General features: G+C 40.2%; 1 protein-coding gene across 1 annotated transcript in view; it reads left to right on the plus strand.

The window, feature by feature from the left end:
• Positions 1–19,939, plus strand: part of DNAH5 (dynein axonemal heavy chain 5) — a 309,924-nt gene that overhangs the window by 163,517 nt on the left and 126,468 nt on the right. Inside the window, exons 36-43 of the mRNA XM_037893325.2 lie at positions 778–956; positions 1,256–1,443; positions 2,177–2,371; positions 4,646–4,780; positions 5,630–5,737; positions 14,884–15,037; positions 17,578–17,724; positions 19,084–19,325. Coding sequence (XP_037749253.2) covers positions 778–956; positions 1,256–1,443; positions 2,177–2,371; positions 4,646–4,780; positions 5,630–5,737; positions 14,884–15,037; positions 17,578–17,724; positions 19,084–19,325 — 1,348 coding nt within the window. The remainder of the gene's footprint in view (positions 1–777; positions 957–1,255; positions 1,444–2,176; positions 2,372–4,645; positions 4,781–5,629; positions 5,738–14,883; positions 15,038–17,577; positions 17,725–19,083; positions 19,326–19,939) is intronic.

A 19,939-nucleotide genomic window follows, 5' to 3' on the forward strand; every position in this document is an offset into this window, starting at 1 on the left:
CGTCTGTGGCTCCTGGGAGTGGGGTGGGGCAGGAGGCTCTGCCACATGCTGCCCTCCCTGTGGGTATCACCCCCGAAGCTGCCATTGGCCACAGTTCCCTGTTCCCGGCCAATGGGAGCTGCAGGGGGCAGTGCGTGCAGGTGAGGACAGCGCATGGAGCCCTCTGGCCTCCCTCCCCCAGGAGCCACCGGGACATGGCTTCCGGGAGTGCCACTGGGCTGGGAAACCCGTGGGCCAGATTGAAAGCCCTGACAGGCTGGATCCGGCCTGCGGGCGGTAGTTTGCCCTGTCATAGGCTCGTAAGAGTGAAAGATGGACCTCTCACTGTCCTAGAGGTGAATACAGGATTTTGCTTCACTGTACATATTACCTACTTTGTGAGCCACTCCAGCTAAAGTAATTTGAGCAATTAAACAAGGTAAAATTGTTGAAGCTGGTGTTCTGGAGCTGTTGTCTATTCCTTCCTCATGAGCTTCCACTTACCAACAGACATCCCCCTCAGCCTTCTCTCCTACTGTGCACAGGCTGAGGTGATAAGGTGGCTCTGAAATGGCCAGTAAAAAGCACCAAAGACTGCTGATGTGGAATATTTCTCCTCAAATAAATTGGAGGATATCTCTCCCACAGCAGAAATGCTAATGAAGCTTGTTAACTGAGGGCTTTCCTTGTGCTGGAACTGGGCTTCAAATCACACTGATGCATTTTTCAATTAGGCCATCAAGCAGACATGGGTACCTGAACAATGCAGATACCTAATAACAGTCTGTTTCCATGTAGATGTTACATCACCTTGGCCCAGGCCCTGGGAATGAACATGGGTGGAGCACCTGCTGGACCTGCAGGGACAGGCAAAACTGAAACTACTAAAGATATGGGGAGATGCCTTGGTAAATATGTAGTGGTCTTCAACTGTTCAGACCAGATGGATTTCAGAGGACTAGGAAGAATCTTCAAAGGTGAGAATTCCCATACTTAGAAGTCCCAAATTGAGACACCCCTTTGTAAAAAAAATCTAGTACATACTCAACCGTTATGGTCTACTGTTTACATTAGCAGTCAGTATTCTGCAATAACAGTTTTTCTCATGTAGACCAGCTTCAAAGACAAGATAAAGGTTCCTGTATTAATAGTAGTAGTTTTCCTGTTAAAAGGATATGGCTCAACAGAAACCTTTCTGACTAGGTTTTGTGGTGACTTTTTTAAAAGGAAATTTGAGCTTTCCATTAGACTGTTCAGAGGTTTCTTTCTGTTCAAGGTCTTGCTCAGTCTGGCTCCTGGGGCTGCTTTGATGAATTTAACCGTATCGACTTACCTGTATTATCAGTAGCTGCACAGCAAATTGCAATTGTGTTAACATGTAAGAAGGAGCGTAAAAAGAACTTTCTATTTACTGATGGAGATAATGTGGAAATGAACCCTGAATTTGGAATATTTCTTACTATGGTAGGTACTCTGAGGGGGTATGAGGTTTCAGTGATAATACCACAGTGTCACTGCTTACAGTTTGGTACTTTAGTGTATTTACTAACCCCCCCACCCCCAGTGCTGAAATCACTAGTCTCCTAAAACTAATTTCCAGTCTGAGAAGTAATCCTTGTTATAAAGCTGATTTACAGGGTTGAGTTTCAGTTATTCCAGATCAAATGTACACATTTCACGGGTAAACCTATTTCTACTAGTAACTACCCATTCAGACTCAACCTGGGATTTGAAAGTCAACTAGTGATATTTATTCTTGTGACCTATAATCTGTGTGTTGCCAGCCAAATTATACCCTCTGATACCTGTGCGATAAGATTACCTTGAACAGGTTGGCACAAGTGTAGCTGATTAAAACTGGGTAAATAATTCTGATGCACAAGAAGAAATAAAATCCAGCTCTTACCTGTTTAACTGTGTTAGCTATGCAATGCTAAAGGGAATAAGAAGTAAGACAAAGTAGTCAGTAATCATACATGACTCCATATGTGCATTTTCAGTCATGTCTGTGGGTACTTCAGAGTGCAAACATGTATTAAAGCCAAACTCTGGTAGTACATCAAAAATCCTGTGTAGAGTTTGTCACAAATAGTTTAATAGTAGTTAATATTTTGGTCTAACTTCTGTAGAATTATCTTTGCTTATTTATCTTGTTACATTTAATGAAGTCAACTACAAACTCTTTCCTCATAATCAGAACCCAGGATATGCTGGGCGACAAGAGTTGCCTGAAAACTTGAAGATAAACTTCCGTTTAGTGGCCATGATGGTTCCTGATCGTCAGATAATAATTCGTGTCAAGCTGGCTAGCTGTGGATTCATAGATAACATTGTACTGGCAAGGAAATTCTTCACTCTGTACAAGCTGTGTGAGGAGCAGCTATCTAAGCAGGTGAAGCTGCCAGAAAACTACCTTTCAAAAGATTTTTAATCTAATGTTTAAGACTGGAGAGTCACAGAGCAGAGAAGTGGGGGCTAATCGGTGTTCATCAACACAAACAAAACCCAATTTTGTTGGTGTTGGTGCTCTCTGTTTTCCATGAGGTTTTACCTTCTATTCTGGGATTACTGCTTTCTGTGCAAAGATGTGATACTGAGCCATGCCCCATTTACGATTCAAATGTGGCTCTAATGAGCAGAGGCAGATTAAGACTAATTGGGGTTTATATGTTTGCTATAATATTTAACATATATTTATATGTTAAATGCTTGCTCTGTAAAGCAATAGTTCAAGGATCTAGTTTATTTTATGCTTCCTAATTTAGTGTTGTATGTTCAGGAATTCTTCTTTTAAGAAGTGCCCACCATGTATCGAAGGATGCCTTTTTAAAAATAAAAGTAAACTCAATCAGTCCATGCTTTCCCCAAAAAGGCCCCATAACAAACAAAAGCACCTCCTGCAAAAGTGTTCAAGGCACTCATGCCTCTATTCTTCAAATGCTACCTCACTGATTTTGTACTCCATGGGGATCCCAGAAAACACTGGCCTCCTCTCCATGTAGATAGCAAACTTTTGTGTGAAGTAAGGGTCCTTCCTCAGGCCTCATGGATCCTACCTTAAAGCACTTCTGTAGATGAACTGTGAAGGGGACTCTATATAGTCTCCCTTCCCCCCAGAACACTGGAAGGTTTTGGTAGCTGGCCTTGACCAAAGACCTCATGGCATCCTCATGGAGGAACTTTTGCCACCTAAATCACGGAGAATAAACACTTAATTTACTCATTGTGGTTTGTAGTGTATGTAGCGAAGCGAGACTCGCCAGTGCAGCACCTCCTGCTGGTTGTCTTGGGAATTAGCTCTTCAACCTCTAGAGCACCCTCTGCTGGTCTCGTCTGCCCCAGGCCCTGTGTCCCTCCCAGACCCTGATACCCCTTATCCTAGGGTTCTGCCCCCTGCAGTACCCCCATGCGCTGGGTCTCCCCTCCTAGGGGAACCCCCAACCCTCTACACCCACCTTGCCTCAGTGGCTACTGCCAGTTGTCATCTAGCCCCCTCTCACTGGGGCAAACTGCAGTCTGTAAAGGCCACTCATCATCGGCAAGGGGGGTTTGGACCAGCTGCCTCTGCCTAACCCCGAACTGTACCTCTGCAGCCCCAGTACCTTCTTTAGGCCTTGCACAAGGCCTGCAGCCTGGGGAGTTACCAGGCTGGAGCTCCCCAGCGTCTCTTGCCTTTCCCCATCACTACTCTACCTCAGGTACCCTTCTCTCCCAGGCAGCCAGGTCCTTCTCTCTCCAGAGCTAGAGAGGGACTGACCCAGCTCCTCCCTGAGCACTTATAACAAGGCCAGGTGTGGCCTGATTGGGGCGTGGCCCCAGCTGTGGCTGCTTCCCCAATCAGCCTAGCCTTTTCTCTAGGAGCGGGGTAACTGCCCCACTATGCTGTACATCTTTGCCATGAATGAGTTTTTAAATACCGAGTGAAATTGTTCCCTGACTTGCATCCTGAACAAATCCGATTGTTTGCTTACTAGCATATGTACATGAGGTGGATGTCTTTTTAATTTATGTTCATAAATCAACTTAGGGTAATGGGAGAGTGACGTTTTTTGTACTTAAATGGACTGGTCTCCTAGCTCACAACAGTGGTGTAAACTAATATAAATACTACTACTCTTAATTTCAAAATGGTCAAACTAAACAGGAATCTTGGCCTTCATTACCATTAAGTGAAAGTGTACTTTTAATATAAAAGAACAAGACAAAGAAAATACATAACTTTACCCCTCCACTGAGGTGTCCTATGAATACTATTACTGCTACAATACGTCAGGTTCTGACCGAGTATCTATTGCTGTTAAACTTAGTTTGCTACTGCCATGAACCTTAACCCTTCTACATGGCACTCATGCTCTAAGAGAGCAAGAAAAACAGCCTCTTGGGAGATTCATTTGATAACATTTAGCACTTAAATTGAGCTTCTCATTCATAGATCTGTGCTTTACAGAGGTGGGTAAATATCATAATCCCCATTTAACAGATGGGCAAACTGCAACACAGAGGTGAGGTAACTTGTGCAAGACCACGCAGTCAAAAGGCAATCTGTATGTTGGATGTCAGGTGGATTTATACAGTAGAGGTCCCCCCAGCTTTATTACATTTGCTGTGAATCTTTTTTTTAAGAAAGGTGGATTGTTTAATTTTTCAAACTTATCACACCTCTTAGGTGCATTATGACTTTGGTTTGAGGAATATATTGTCAGTGCTGCGTACGCTGGGGGCAGCAAAAAGAGCAAACCCCACTGATACAGAATCTACTATTGTCATGCGTGTTCTGAGAGATATGAACCTTTCTAAATTGGTAAGTCATGTAGCTCTAAATGTTGTATAATTGTCTTTAAGTCAAACATCTAACTTTCTTATTTGATAAACCAATGTATAAGCTGACAGTCAAGAGGACCGCTTTAAGATTGGATGTGGCTCTGTGTGATCTGGTTGTTCAGATACCTTTCTGAACAGTGGTTCAGAAATGCTACATCCTCTTGTTGGCATCATTCAGGGTTTTGCCTTGGCTCTTCTGCCTTTGTAGGCAACCTCTTCATTCCCATGGTTTCAGCTACTGCTTCTAGGAATGGTACCCAGCTATGCTTCTCCACACTTGAGTTGTAGTCTTCTGTCCAGTTCTTAACTCAAACTGGATGTGGTGCCATATTGAGGTCCAACCACTATTTCAAAAGCAAAGTGTTCAAAACGGAATAATTTTGATTTCCTTCTAATTTCTCTCCATCATTTCCTTACTCCGTCACTGACAAACTGTATTACAATTACCATGCCACAGACTTGAACCCTTGTGTTAATTGTCTGCTTCCCTATGTCTATCCAGATTCTAGTAAAGGCCTATCAGTCATTTATAATATCACTACAATCTGTACTTTTATATATGACTAACATCATAGGGCATGTTTTGGTTTTCTGTTAACAGTAACTTATGGCCATTAGGCCTACTTGCAATTTCACTTCTTCCGTCTCCAGTATATCTGGATTCTTCTCTCTGCATCATCCCACACACCTGGAAATCTAATTGGATTACTTCTGTCTTTTCAGTGATTTCTAGGCCCATGGTATAGTGCAGAGTTTGACCTTAAAGCACCATTGGTTATGCTAGATTGCATTTGTTGTATTTTCCTCATGGTTTTCTAATTTTTGTTAGATTGATGAAGATGAACCCTTGTTCTTGAGTCTGATTGAAGACCTGTTTCCAAGTATACAGCTTGACAAAGCAGGCTATCCAGAACTAGAAGCCGCCATCAACAAACAGGTAATAATGCATCTTTTGACGGATGGTATTTTCCCAGCTTGACAAAAGGAGCAGGAGAACGTGATTGTGTGCAGAGTATAAACAGAATAATACATTAGTATAATCAAACCCTTTTGAAAATGAATAAATTCCATACAGGAAGAATAAGTTTACTGAGTGAAAATAAATATTGGATAGTAACATGCTAGTGAATCTATAGTAATGTCACTTAAATTCATGAATGCTAATTTCAATGACCTATAAAGTAACTCTTCGGAGGCTGACATTTGTCATCCTTGTTCTCAGCCCAGAACTGAATTGCTGTGGAAAGTTAGTTAAAAAATAAAACACCTGAGTATGTAAAGAATATTTTTCTCCAGCGGACATTTTCAGATGTTTCACCTCTCTCAGATAACTCAAAACTCTCACACTTGTCATATATGCAGTCATCAATAAGAACTTTCCTGAGTAGTATAAATCCAAATGAATAGCCATGCTGAATTTGGGCCCAATGCTGTAACTAGTCCTCAGCTTCTTTTCTCAGCTGTTATTTGTCAAAACTTCCTGACTATCCATCTAAAGTACTACATTGTGCATGAGAAGTAAATTTTCTTTACCAATTTAAATACTTAGCTATGCTCACCTAGTTATATTTGATACATGCATATGAGAGTATAAAGGTCAATTGGGCCCTCCCATAATATGCAAACAAGAGAGCATTCAGTGAAATAAACACACGCTGTTCGTACAGTGGGTAAGGGGAACTATTTTACAATGTGTAATAAAACTTGTGAAACAGAAAATCATCAGATACTTTTGCCAAACAGCCTGAGTTTAAAACAGAACATAAGCTTGCATAAATGAGAATCTTTGGCTAAGATAAGACTGGGATTATTTAGGCTGCAGAAGAGAAGAATGAGGGGTGATTTGATAGCTGCTTTCAACTACCTGAAAGGGGGTTCCAAAGAGGATGGATCTAGACTGTTCTCAGTGGTAGCAGATGAAAGAACAAGGACAATGGTCTCAAATTGCAGTGGATTTAGGTTGGATATTAGGAAAAAGTTTTTCCCTAGGAGGGTGGTGAAGCACTGAAATGGGTTACTTAGGGAGGTGGTGGAATCTCCTTCCTTAGAGGTTTTTAAGGTCAGGCTTGACAAAGCCCTGGCTGGGATGATTTAGTTTAGCTTTAAGCGGGGGGTTGGACTAGATGACCTCCTGAGGTCCCTTCCAACCCTGATATTCTATGATAAATAATTCCAAGGGCTCTGATTGTTTTGCTTCAGAAAGGCTGAGTTTTCCAATGGATAGATCAGAGGACAAGGAGACTAAAGTCCTGTTTTCTTAACATGAGCTTTTTACTAGTTGGTTGTGACACAGGGAAAATCACTTAACCCCTCTTTTCTCAGCTTACTTGTCTGTAAATGGATATAATACTTATTTCTGAGGTGTGTTTGAAGCTTAAATATCTTAGACTTTGAGATTCTTGCATGATATTAAAATGCTAAGTGTCTTTTCAGGGCAAAAACTAATCACAAGCTCATGTCAAAGGGAAAATGCCCTTCCTCCCAAGTTCTGGTATGGTGGGGTAGAAAAGGGTGTTTCAAGCGGTTGAGAGCCAAGTACTTTTATCCCTGAAATTACTAAAAAATTGTAAAAAGAACTAGGAGTACCTGTGGCACTTAGAGACTAACAAATTTATCTGGGCATAAGCTTTCGTGGGCTAAAATCCACTTCATCAGATGCATGCAGTGGAAAATACAGTAGGAAGATATATATGGATACACAGAGAACATGAAAAATGGGGGTTGCCATACCAACTCTAACGAGACTAATCAATTAAGGTGGGCTATTATCAGCAGAAGAAAAAAAACTTTTCTAGTGATAATCAGGATGGCCCATTTCAAACAGTTGACAACAAGGTGTGAGTAACACTTCCTGGACGCCACAGTGCTAATAAGCTGTGGTCACATAAACACCACCCTATACCGGAAACCTACTGACTGCTATATTTACCTACATGCCTCCAGCTTTCATCCAGACCATGCCACACAATCCATTGTCTACAGCCAAGCTCTAAAATACAACGGCATTTGCTTCAATCCCTCCGAGAGAGACAAACACCTACAAGATCTCTATCAAGTGTTCTTAAAACTACAAATACCCACCTGCTGAAGTGAAGAAACAGATTGACAGAGCCAGAAGAGTACCCAGAAGTCACCCATTACAGGACACGCCCAACAAAGAAAGTAACAGAACGCCACAAGCGGTCACCTTCAGCCCCCAACTAAAACCTCTCCAGTGCATCATCAAGGAACTACAACCTATCCTGAAGGACGATCCCTCACTCTCACAGATCTTGGGAGACAGTCCAGTCCTCACTTACAGACAGCCCCCCAACCTGAAGCAAATACTCACCAGCAACCACACCACAAAACAAAAACACTAACCCACGAACCTATCCTTGCAACAAAGCCCGTTGTCAACTCTGTCCACATATCTGTTCAAGGGACACCATCATAGGACCTAATCACATCAGCCACACCATCAGGGGCTCATTCATCTGGACATCTACCAATGTGATATATGCCATCATGTGCCAGCAATGCCCCTCTGCAACGTACATTGGCCAAACCGGACAGTCTCTATGCAAAAGAATAAATGGACACAGATCAGACGTCAAGAATTATAACATTCAAAAACCAGTCTGAGAACACTTGAACCTCCCTGGACACTCAATTTCAGACCTAAAAGTTGCAATTCTTCAATAAAAAAACTTCAGAAACAGACTCCAATGAGAAACTGCAGAACTGGAATTAATTTGCAAACTAGACAGCATTAAATTAGGCTTGAATAAAGACTGGGCGTGGATGGGTCATTACGCAAAGTAAAAACTATTTTTCCTCTACTGTTACTCACACCTTCTTGTCAACTGTTTGAAATGGGCCATCCTGATTATCGCTACAAAAGTTTTTTTTCCTCCTGCTGATAATAGCTCACCTTAATTGATTAGTCTCATTAGAGTTGGTACGGCAACCCCCATTTTTCATGTTCTCTGTGTATACATATATGTCTTCCTACTGTATTTTCCACTGCATGCATCTGATGAAGTGGGTTTTAGCCAATGAAAGCTTATACCCAAATAAATTTGTTAGTTTCTAAGGTGCCACAAGTACTCCTTGTTCTTTTTGCTGATACAGACTAACACAGCTATCACTCTAAAAAATTTTAGTGAAATTTAGTTTAGTGAAACAAGAGAGGGTAGGCCAGATCTTATAACTGTCTTTATAAATGTCAGTTTGGGGATGTGACTCCCATTATTTAATCACAGGGTGGTTTTTTTTTTTTTTTTGTAACGCTCTCGGGGACACCATGATTAAAGACAAATAATCACAACTAACTGATTATTGTATGATTCAAGAGAAAAATAACAATACAACAAAACAAATAGAACAGGAAAAATAAACAATGGGTACTTCAGATACAATCTCTTCTGTACATTTCTCTGTAGAGATATATCGACAGAGGTTACACCTTCTGAGACTGGTGAGAGTCTACCCTGGTGAGAATGCTCTCCTCTAGGTAAACAAAAACCGAAGTACATTATTCCCCAACTCAGTAATGAGTCCAGTCTCAGTGTATCATAGATTACTAAAACGGGTTATAGTTGGGCAGTTCATGAATGGGCAGAGATAAGTCATCGTTATTAAGGTTACATCTACACTACCTGCTAGGGGCATGATTTCCCTTGCTCACGTAGACATACTCACATTAGCTTTCCTCAAGCTAGCATGAGTATAAATAGCAATGTAGCCAAGGTAGCACTGATAGAGGCAGTGGAGGCATGGCTGAGCTATGTAGAATATAACACCCCTGAAAACAGTGGGTACGTACTCAGCACGGCTCACCTCAGCTATAGCTACAATGCTATTTATACTCATACTCTCTCCATGAGAGCTAATGGGGTATGTGTCCATGAGCAGGAGACTCTCACCCCTAGCTCATAGTGTAGATGTAGCTATGTCTTAAGAAACTGAAGAGTTTTTGACTCAGAGACTTAAAAGAAACCATCCCAAGGAGCCATCCTGAGACAGGCAAATTAATGAATATTAAAAATCTTAAATTCAAATTAAATCCCACTATTTCTGTTTACCAAGATGACCATAAGTCTCTACGTCACAGAATGGCTGGCTCTTTCATGGAAGTTGGGCCCAGCCTCACCTTCCAGCTGAAACGGATCAGCTAGAGATCAGGTGATTATAAAAGTCAGCAAGTAGGCCAGACAGAGGGAGAGCTGCAGAGAACTGGAAGGCTCCTGCAGGAGACTGTGGTGCAGACTGGTCCCTGTAGTAGGTCCGGGAACAGCGTATGATTCTCAGGCAATTGGCCTGTAAAGTGGAAACCCATAGGGAATAGATAGGTCCCTGCAGAAGACCCCAGATTAGGGTGAAGGAATGACTGATGTTTTGAAATAGTTTTATGTAGAAGAAATAAAGTTGCAGCCCTAAGAAAAAGGGCCCGAAGAACACTCTGGTATGGTGTCAAACCTTTCGGCGGGTAGGGGGGGAGAAAGGCCAGCAGTTCCATACCCCTCTTCAGGAATGCGCAGTCTAAACAATTGGGTGTTTAACAGAAGAAGCTGTTAGTACCTTATGTTATAGTAGCATTCCAATTTCTTAGTAAAATCATTACAAGAAAATCTTAAATCTAATCCCTTTTTAGCACTTCTGCAGATTCCATCTCACCCATGAAACTGAAGTCTTAGTCATGTCATGTTGCAGAGGCAGTGTTGGCCTGGAATGTTGCCACTCCTTTGTTCTTCTTGCTGCCTTGTTGCTGTTTGATTGTTTGCAGTGATGAAATGAACAGTTTGAGCTGAGTTTAGTGCTGAGAATAAGTGCTGTGACGATAGAAGCAGAGCATGCCGCTTGCTTTCTGAATTCAGAGACATTTACATTCTTCTTTCATAATTTCATAGGAGAAAGAAAATGCACTTCTTTCAGCCACTGTCACCATCTGGCTCAACGTGTTTGTGGGCTGGTCTTGTTAGTATCTTCAGCTCACAAATAAGCAATCTGCTAATGCATATGCAGCAGGGTTCTAATTGCCTTTGTCTTAGTGGCAGAAAATCTCAGAATGTCTTTAAAAGTTGTAGTTTTAACTTTATTTCATTCAGTCCTTTTTCTGTGGTAACTTTAGTTTCATCAGGTCTTAATAGGAGCTGAAATTCTATTTCAAATGAGTCCAACTCTCTTAATTCCTATATAAAGATCTTTCATGTTTCAAGTTAGTGTTTTTTAAACTTAAAATATTCGTAGCGACTTTAAACTTGAAGAGTCATCAAAGAAGACATTGACCTTAATCTTTGGAAAGGGGGTTCTTGTCTTTTTGTGTTTGGTAAGGAGTTGCACAAGCATTCGTTAAGGAGTGGCTGCAGATGCTGGTAAAAATTATGTGCAGCTGCATTGTTGGCCATGGTGTGGTTGATGATGGTAAGATACCCACAGCCAGTAAGTAATCAGATGCTGATAAGTCACCCTAATCACCCTCCAATACTTCCAGACCGGTCAGGCATTGGATGAAAGTACAAAGGCCACCCCTTTCTGATGCAACCTGTCAGAGAAGCCTAAGAACAAAAATGTATAACCCCCATCTCTATACTCACCACTTCTTGGCCAGGATACTTTAGAAAGTGTAGATATTGATGCTCAGGTTTTTCAACTGCTTGATGAGGATGGCTTTAGAAGTTTCAGACACTGTTTGAACGTACCAGGCACCAATTTTACATTTGCCACCAACAAGCAGGATACCAGAATGGTCCTTTAGTAAGGTTTCACTGGTCATTTCCCCTTCAGTAGCAGAGTGATCTTTGGAGACTTCAGTGCACAAGTAGGAAAGTTTAATTACACCTGGGCAAGTATGCTTGGGAAGCTCAGTGTTGGGCAGAAGAACAGGACAGGCAGCAACTGCTGGAATTTGTGGCTGCCAATGACATAGTGATGAGTCACTTACTGTTCCATCACTCAAAGATTCACAAACAGGCCTAGTACAGCCCAGCTGGTTTCACTAGCACTATTATTGATGATGTCCTCATTAATCGTCACTGGCAGTCAATAGTCCTGGATGTACGAGTTTGCAGAGGTGCTGAACTTAACACCCATCATTAGCTTCTGTTGCCTCCGACTTTGAAGACTGCCGGTTAATGGGCCAGAATGGGTCAGAGTCAACCAAAAATGTTTGTTACAGCTGAGCTATCAGGCAGCTCTCTGTTCTGAACTGCTTAAGGTCATCAAAGCATTAGAGACCGAAGTCTCCCTCCCTCCCGCATCTGATGAGGAATAGTGTTGTATCAAGTTGTTAGTGCTGCCTGATGTCAACTCAGTGCTGGATCCCCCGCCCTTCAAATGCTATCCAGAGATCAGTGAGGAGATGCTCACTGCAGTCAAAGGTAGAAAAAAAGAGAGGCTACAATCTTCTTCAAAAATATGTTTGTCAAGAACAAAAACAAAGGCTGAATGGGACGTACTTTGGGACGTTGTCAAGTCACTGTGTAAGAAAGATGAGGAATGCCAGTGGTCATCTCAGGCAGCTAATTTAGGACAAACTGCAGAAAGGCACAATCTCTGCACCCTCTATTCACAGTGTCTGTGAGGGAACATGACCCCAACTTGTTAAGTTAAATATTGAGGTGGCTGCATCAGCCAGAGTCTGCTGGATCAGTTCCAATAATGGAAAGTTCATTTCAAGATGATCCTTGTTTGTCCATCCCCCTGTAGTCCCTTCTGCATTTGAAGAGGGGCAGGATGTTACAGTAGAGCTGCCTTCCTTCAGCTGAGAGATCTGCATCACAGTCCATAAAGTCAAGTTTGGAAAGGCACCAGAGGTTTGTAACCTCATCTCTGAGTTGCAAAAGACAGGAGAGGGTATTGTTGTACTGTGGCTGAATAGGTTCCTCCAGACCATATGGCACACTAATATTCCTGTTGACTAGAAGAGGGCTAATCTGCTTGTGTTCAAAAAAGGGCGATGAGGCTGGATGTAGCATCTATAGTCAGTGCCAGGGCAAGTTTTTTTGCCTCCCTGTTAATGTCTTGATGCAGTGATGCAGTTTGTGGCAAAGGCTGGGATACTCAATGTGATCAACCAGATCTTATCTAGAGAGTTTTTTGAGAAGATGGCTGCATTTAATAAGCCGTGAGCTGCACTTTTTACAGACTTCCATCAGGCCTTTTGTTCAGGGCATTGAGCAAGTTTGTGGGATCAGATGAGGTAGGCATTGATAGGTTGGTGGATAAGCTTCAGAAAGCAGGTGCCAGTGTTGACAGGCTGACCGCCATTCTGCATTGAGATCTCCAATATGGTAATGACATTGTATTGTTGGCTCAGTTGGAAACGCTGCAGCTGATAGTTGATCTGGTCAGGCAAAAAGCAGTGCACATTGCCCTGGTTGTTAATCTGGATAAATCTGAGTCCCTGGCCATTAACATCAAGCAGCTTCCAGCTCCATATTATAACCAGCTCAATATTAACCCATCCAGATGGGACATCAGGAATGTCAAATACTTGGTAAGTGTCAAGCAGTGCTGGAGGAAGTTCAAAAGATGTGGATGCTTGTATAGCAGCAGCTGCCACCATGTTTCATGTCCTTCAGCTGCCTCTGTGTGGGTGTTGTGACATCAAGCTTGCTATGAAGCTGCAGATCTATCGAGCCACAGTTATACCAACTGTTATATGGAAGTGAAACATGGGCATTGAGGAAGGCTGAAGAACGTGAAGAATCGAAGACCAACAAATTCCGAGGTGTGTACACCAAGGAATGCCACTATACAGATGGCAATTTTATGGGTGCCAAAAGCTTTGATGGCACATTGCCAATGATGGACACACTAAGTATTCTGCCAAACTACCTTAAGTACCTAGCCAGAGATCGATCCATGTGGTGCTTGATCTGCAAGGGGGCCACGTCTTTTGGGGATGTCCCATTATGATGACTGTCAGATAACTAATTTCCCAATGAAATTAAATATTTTTATACTCATATGGCTTCTTCCATTAATGAGTTACAGTGTCAAACGACCGTGCTATATTTGTACATAAAATATCTTACTATTCAAGTAAGAGCATAAACAAGAAGTTTTTATTTGGATTTAGATGTAGCACATTTACAAATATACATCTCAAAAAAGCTTATGCCATTTTAATCATTTAATGACTAAACAAAAGTTTTCACTTTTTAAGCTGCAACATGGGGTTAGAAGTAACCAAAGCACTTCCCATCTGTATATGTTCTCTTAAAAGCTAAGTGGAGACTTCAGAGTGCCTATAAAAGGCAATAAGACTTCTTAAATCCTTTGTCTGGGTTTAAACTGAGGAAATGAAGAGAAGAGGGTGAAAAGACCTCTTTTTTTTTTAACGTTGTTTTATTGCTCTGAAATCATATCCTAGGCATAATTTGTCTTGAACAGAGAATAACCTCACATTCTTTTAAACAAGCTACCATTTATATCATTTCAACTTGTAGTTCTATACAAAACATGAATCATAACTTAATTTTTGAAAATGTAGTATAAAAATAGTATAGGATGTTAAACCAAAATAATCTATAAATTTGTATTCCAGAGTCAGGGTAATAAACATCACTTTTTCTTCTTTGACACTGAGGGAACCTGTCATGTTGATTAAAAAATAGATTTCCTCAGAATTTCCTTAGCTTGAACCTTTCCTATAATTAAATAACTAACATGCTTATGTTTTTATTTGCTTATCACATTCTCCAAAATCATGTCTATGAAAATAATTGTATCTGCTACAATGCAGTAAAGATACAGGCAAGTTTGTAACAACCTAACATTATAAGAATAAATTATCATTCATTTTTTGCATCAATATTGAAGTTTGCCCCTTCAGTATTAAAACTTATTTGTTGTTGGAATTGTATGTTTTCCTCAAATCATATGACATTGGCCACTGTGGAAGATGGGATACTGAGATCCAGTGTAGAAACTGTTGTGTTACTTGGCTTCAACCAGTGCTCTTTTAGAAGTACTGAAACTTAATAAAAAATTAAATATGATCAGGATCTTGTAATGCATATATACCTTGAATCTGATTAGCGAATTGTTCTGATTCATAAAAGAAGCAATAGTTTGGATTTATGTCAATATCCACAGGTTGAAGAAGCTGGCCTAATTAGTCATCCTCCCTGGAAACTGAAAGTTATCCAGCTGTATGAAACGCAGAAAGTAAGGCATGGAATGATGGCCTTAGGTCCTAGTGGGGCAGGTAAAAGTACTTGCATCCACACTCTGATGAAATCCATGACAGGTACGGAGCCATTTGTGTTATGTAAAGCAGATTTACAATTCTGTTATTCTTGCAAATAATTTACAATGTTTACTTTTACCAAAGGGGATAAATCATTGTAAGGATGAAGTTCAGTGTATGGTGCCCTAGTGCACAAATCTTCATGACTGAGTAGTAACGAGGATTAATTCTCTAAATTTTAAGCAGAATATTAAAACAAATTAAGAAGGAAAAACTGATAACATCTTGGAGAAGATCTCATGTACTTGTATTACATTCAGCTTACCAGTATGAGCGTCAGAGACTTTCATTTAAGAGATGTGCAAAATAAGGAACACAAAAGCTGGAAGGGTGGGCAGGTGGGTGTATTGTCTCAAAGGACAGAGCTGAAGAAATGTTGAAGATTCCCTTAATGAGGATAATTGTGGAAGAGGATCAAACAGGCACAGTGCAAGGATTTTTAACAGCATAAGATGTTGTTCATCTTTGTCTCCAGAAATCTACCTTATTTTCTCATAGCCCTCGTCTACACGTAGCTGAAGTCGACATACTTAGATCGACTTACTGTGGTGTCTTCACCGCAGTGAGTTGACTGCTGCTGCTCCCCCGTCGACTCTGCCTGCGCCTCTCATGGTGCTGGAGTACAGGAGTCAATGGGAGAGCACTCTGGGGTCGATTTATCGCTTCTAGACTAGATGTGATAAATCGATCCCCGCTGGATCGATCACTGCCCGCCGATCTGGTGGATAGTGAAGACATACCCATAGTTCTAAATTATGACAATTTCCACTTCTTGCCCCCCATTTCATACTCTCAGGGTTCCATCTGTTGGCCATCTTCTTTCTAGTCAAAAGAAGGGTTTGATGGGCTTCTGGATTCTGTGATTTAAAACTTTAATATTTGGGATGGAGAGGTATCTTTTTTGAGGCAATTTTCCCCCATCTTCTGTTACAAAACTGAGCATGTTGCTTCTGCAGCTTTCTCCATATTTGTTGTCCCTGGAAGGAACTGTCTGGAGTCAAGACTTTAAATCCAGGTCTTTGATATGGTAAATAAGAGCATTGTCACTAGACCTTTGGGACTGACCCTCAGTCTTATGTTTTAAGGGCACTACATTTCAGACCTGACCTCCAAGGACCAACACTCGTACAAATTGTGTCTTCAGTTCCTTAGCTTCACAAAAGCATCTCTTGAAAATGCAGTGAATTTCTACTTGTAAATAGTGTAGATAAATGCCTGGATAACTTTATGCATGCACATACAGTTAATAGTACATAATGTAAATAGTAATGGTACAGAAATACTATCCAAGGTGTGCACAAAAGTAACAAACATAACCTAACACTAGTTTAATTCAAGAGTGAAACATCTTCTTTCTTATTCCTCTATGCCAGTTGATAGTTATCTGTTGCTGTAGATGGCTTTGTGAGGCTATTTATTACTTGACTACTTCACAGCATTGGTTTTATATGATTTCTGATAGACTTGCCAAGTTGCCTGTGAAGATGTAGTGTAAAGGAATAGTTTTGAAGAGAGAGGACAAACTGTAATGCACTTCCATGCAATATCTTGGTTCAGTTAAAGCCAGCATAAAATTAAAATAATCTAATCTTTTAATTTTGGCTCTCACTGAGAAAAGAACTCAAAGGCAATATGGTACCTTCTTAGAGTTTTTGGTATGTTTCTGCAGAATATTTTACTGAGTATTGCCAAGATACAGATGATGCAGCACATCTGTCAGTCTGAATATCTGAAGTAATAATGCCCACAGATGACTGTATACTACAGTAGTTTTGTCAGGTCATGATTTGCAAAACTGCTTAATTTTTTGTACAGCATTAAAATTTTACACTTCTGGGCATTACTGGTATTAAAAATGAAAAATTTCCTTCTTGCAATGCAAGTCATATTTTTAAAAGTCCATTGTCTATACTTTACTCAGGATTATTATAGCTAAGATTTTGTTACATCTTTACTGCTGATCAAACGTGAGACATTTTTGGAAAATGAAACATAGTCTTGTATTAATAAAGGGATTTTAAAGGTCAGATATTGGTGATATGAATGCATTCCCTGTGGCTGCTTGAGAAGTTCTGTAATCATGCAACTACAATTTAATTGGGTTAGTCCAAGATGAGCAAGAACATATTGCACAAAATGAGGGAATGTAGAAAATAAAGTTTCTGTGTGGTACTCCAAGCACAAGATATAGAAAAGTACACTGAAAATTAAAGGCATTGGAACTATGTAGTTTAAAGAATCACCACCTTAAATAAGGCCTTGAATACATGTCATCATGTTGTTGTGCTCTCCTTTACTTGTCAATGCATGGATTTCTCCTTCACATCATGCCTGGAAGGAGTACTTTATTGTTAATTTTTGACAGCTCTAATTATCAATTTGATATACAAGAAGAAATGAATTTTCAAAGTAATCTTGCAGTTCTGATAGTAGTAAACCACTAACAACCATCAAATTTTGTGTGGTAAATTAGTGTAATGCCGTACCATGACATTTGGCTTGAAATACCAAAGGTTGACAGATTGATTTGACCTTTGTAGATTGTGGACAGCCACACCGTGAAATGAGAATGAATCCCAAAGCTATCACAGCACCTCAGATGTTTGGTCGCCTTGATGTAGCAACCAATGACTGGACAGATGGGATTTTCTCCACTCTGTGGAGGAAAACTTTGAGAGCCAAGAAAGGTAAATCACACAACAAAAACAAACAAAACACCACATGTCCCATCACCCCCAAACCAGTGAACCAACCAAAGCATTAATCAAAAAGCTGTTTTCAAGCAAATAACTAATATGGTTTCAAAAGTAAGACGACCTTGCACGGAGAGATAATAATCACTACTCAGAATGTGTCATCTTCAGGTTGCAAAATGGCAAATTCTATTCCACTAATTTTCCCAATCCTTTCTTTGAAGGATTGGTCATAGAATTAAAGAGGAGGTATCCCTTTGTGTAATTTTGCACCTGCTGCTGGACGTTAAGGGAATGGCTTTGAAAAACATACCCTGTTCCTTTCTGTGTTTGTGTACCCATGTTCACAGGCACTTGGGATTTCAGTGTGTAAAGGAAACAAAGGAAAAACCTTGCCTGTCCACACCATCCATTTTTAGTCAGAAACATTCATTTATTTCAAAGGAGACTTGTATTGAGCCCCATATTATAAACTTGTTGTATATTAAGTTACTTGACTACTCAATTTTCTAGTTCAAAAACTGGGTCACTCGTGACTACAGTCAGGTAGTATTTGGCTATTGAGCAGTCATTTCTCTATTGATAAAAATTGTAAGCAGTGATCAGACATTATTTAAGGTAAATTACTGTAGTTGAAATTTGGTGGTATTATCTACAGATTAACTGGCCTAAAAAGACTTCCACAATATTGCAAATGGCTCTCATCTAAGACTGATAATTGTGCTTCTGCAAGACAAAAAACAGTTGAAATAAAGACCGATCCAACTCCCAATAAAGTAGATGGAAAAATGGCCATAAACTCCAATGGGAGCTGGATCAGAATGATAAAAGTTAGTGTAAAACTACATGAAATTGTGCCTAACAATTTTCTGACAACTTGTATTAACTAGTATTTCCTACTTAGTTTAGGGATTGTTGTTTGAGCATCATCAAAACCTTTGGAACCAGAAGATTTGTATTATTATTATTTTTTTTAAAGTACAGGATTTCTACCCTGAGTTTTGATGATTTAATTAAATGGGAGTTTATATGAAGAGCTAAAATTCTTAAGATGGGAGATAGTAAAAATCCATGAATCTGTTGACCAGAATGTTACAAGCATTACCAGGTGTTCAGCAGATAATGCTACCTTTATGTGTTGTGGGACAGATAAGCATTTGGATATGGACAACAACCGATCAAATGCTTTATTTCAAACTGGTAGAAACAAACTGAATCAATACAGTTTCTTTTGTATTTCTTGTTGTTACAACAATTAGACTTAGTGTGCAATGTTCTGTACAATAAAGTGTAATTAGATAATGCTTGTGAGACCATATGATTTGCTTCATAGACATGTTCTTTGGATTGAAGGTGAGCACATCTGGATAGTTCTTGATGGTCCTGTTGATGCTATTTGGATTGAGAACCTGAACTCTGTACTGGATGATAATAGAACCCTAACACTAGCTAATGGAGATCGTATTCCGATGGCACCAAACTGTAAAATAGTGTTTGAGCCTCATAATATTGACAATGCTTCCCCTGCTACTGTGTCAAGGAATGGCATGGTTTTCATGAGTTCATCAGTTCTCAACTGGAGCCCTGTTCTTGAGGTATGGTCCACAATAATTAGATGATTCAATATATTGGTAGAAGTATTAATGAGGTATATTTAATGAGTGTTGAATACCAATGATTTTCAAGTAGTTCATTGTGTTTAGGTTATAACTTGGGGTTATTCATTTTATCCAGTATGTTTATTCAGTTCAAACACAGTGTAAATGCATTAATTGTAGTCTCTCTTAAACATACTGCCAGCTGATCAATTAACATAACTATGCCCCAGGTGATGGTATTGAATACTGGAAGCTTTAAGTCTTTAGAAGCTTGGGTGGTCTATTACACTTTCCACTTTTTCATTCTGGAATTTCAGTCTATGTTTAAGAATATGGAACCTAAAGCCAAATTCCTAAAGCTATATTTAGGCTCTTAAAGGGCCTGGTTTTCAAAAATACCAAGCGCCCAATAGCTCCTAGTGCAGTGAATGTACTTCAGACAAGGTAAGGGTTGGGGAGAGGGCAGCATGGATATACTCTGTGGTGCTATGTTCCTCCATGTCTTCCTATTCCCTCTTCAGCTTCAAGACAAGTATCACATCAGCCCACCTAAAGGACCTTTCCCCCTTCCTAGAACTAAGAGTAATGGAGCCAGTACATTTCGCTCTTTA

The sequence above is a fragment of the Chelonia mydas genome, chromosome 2 (genome assembly GCF_015237465.2).
Source record: "Chelonia mydas isolate rCheMyd1 chromosome 2, rCheMyd1.pri.v2, whole genome shotgun sequence".
NCBI classification, from domain to species: domain Eukaryota; kingdom Metazoa; phylum Chordata; order Testudines; family Cheloniidae; genus Chelonia; species Chelonia mydas.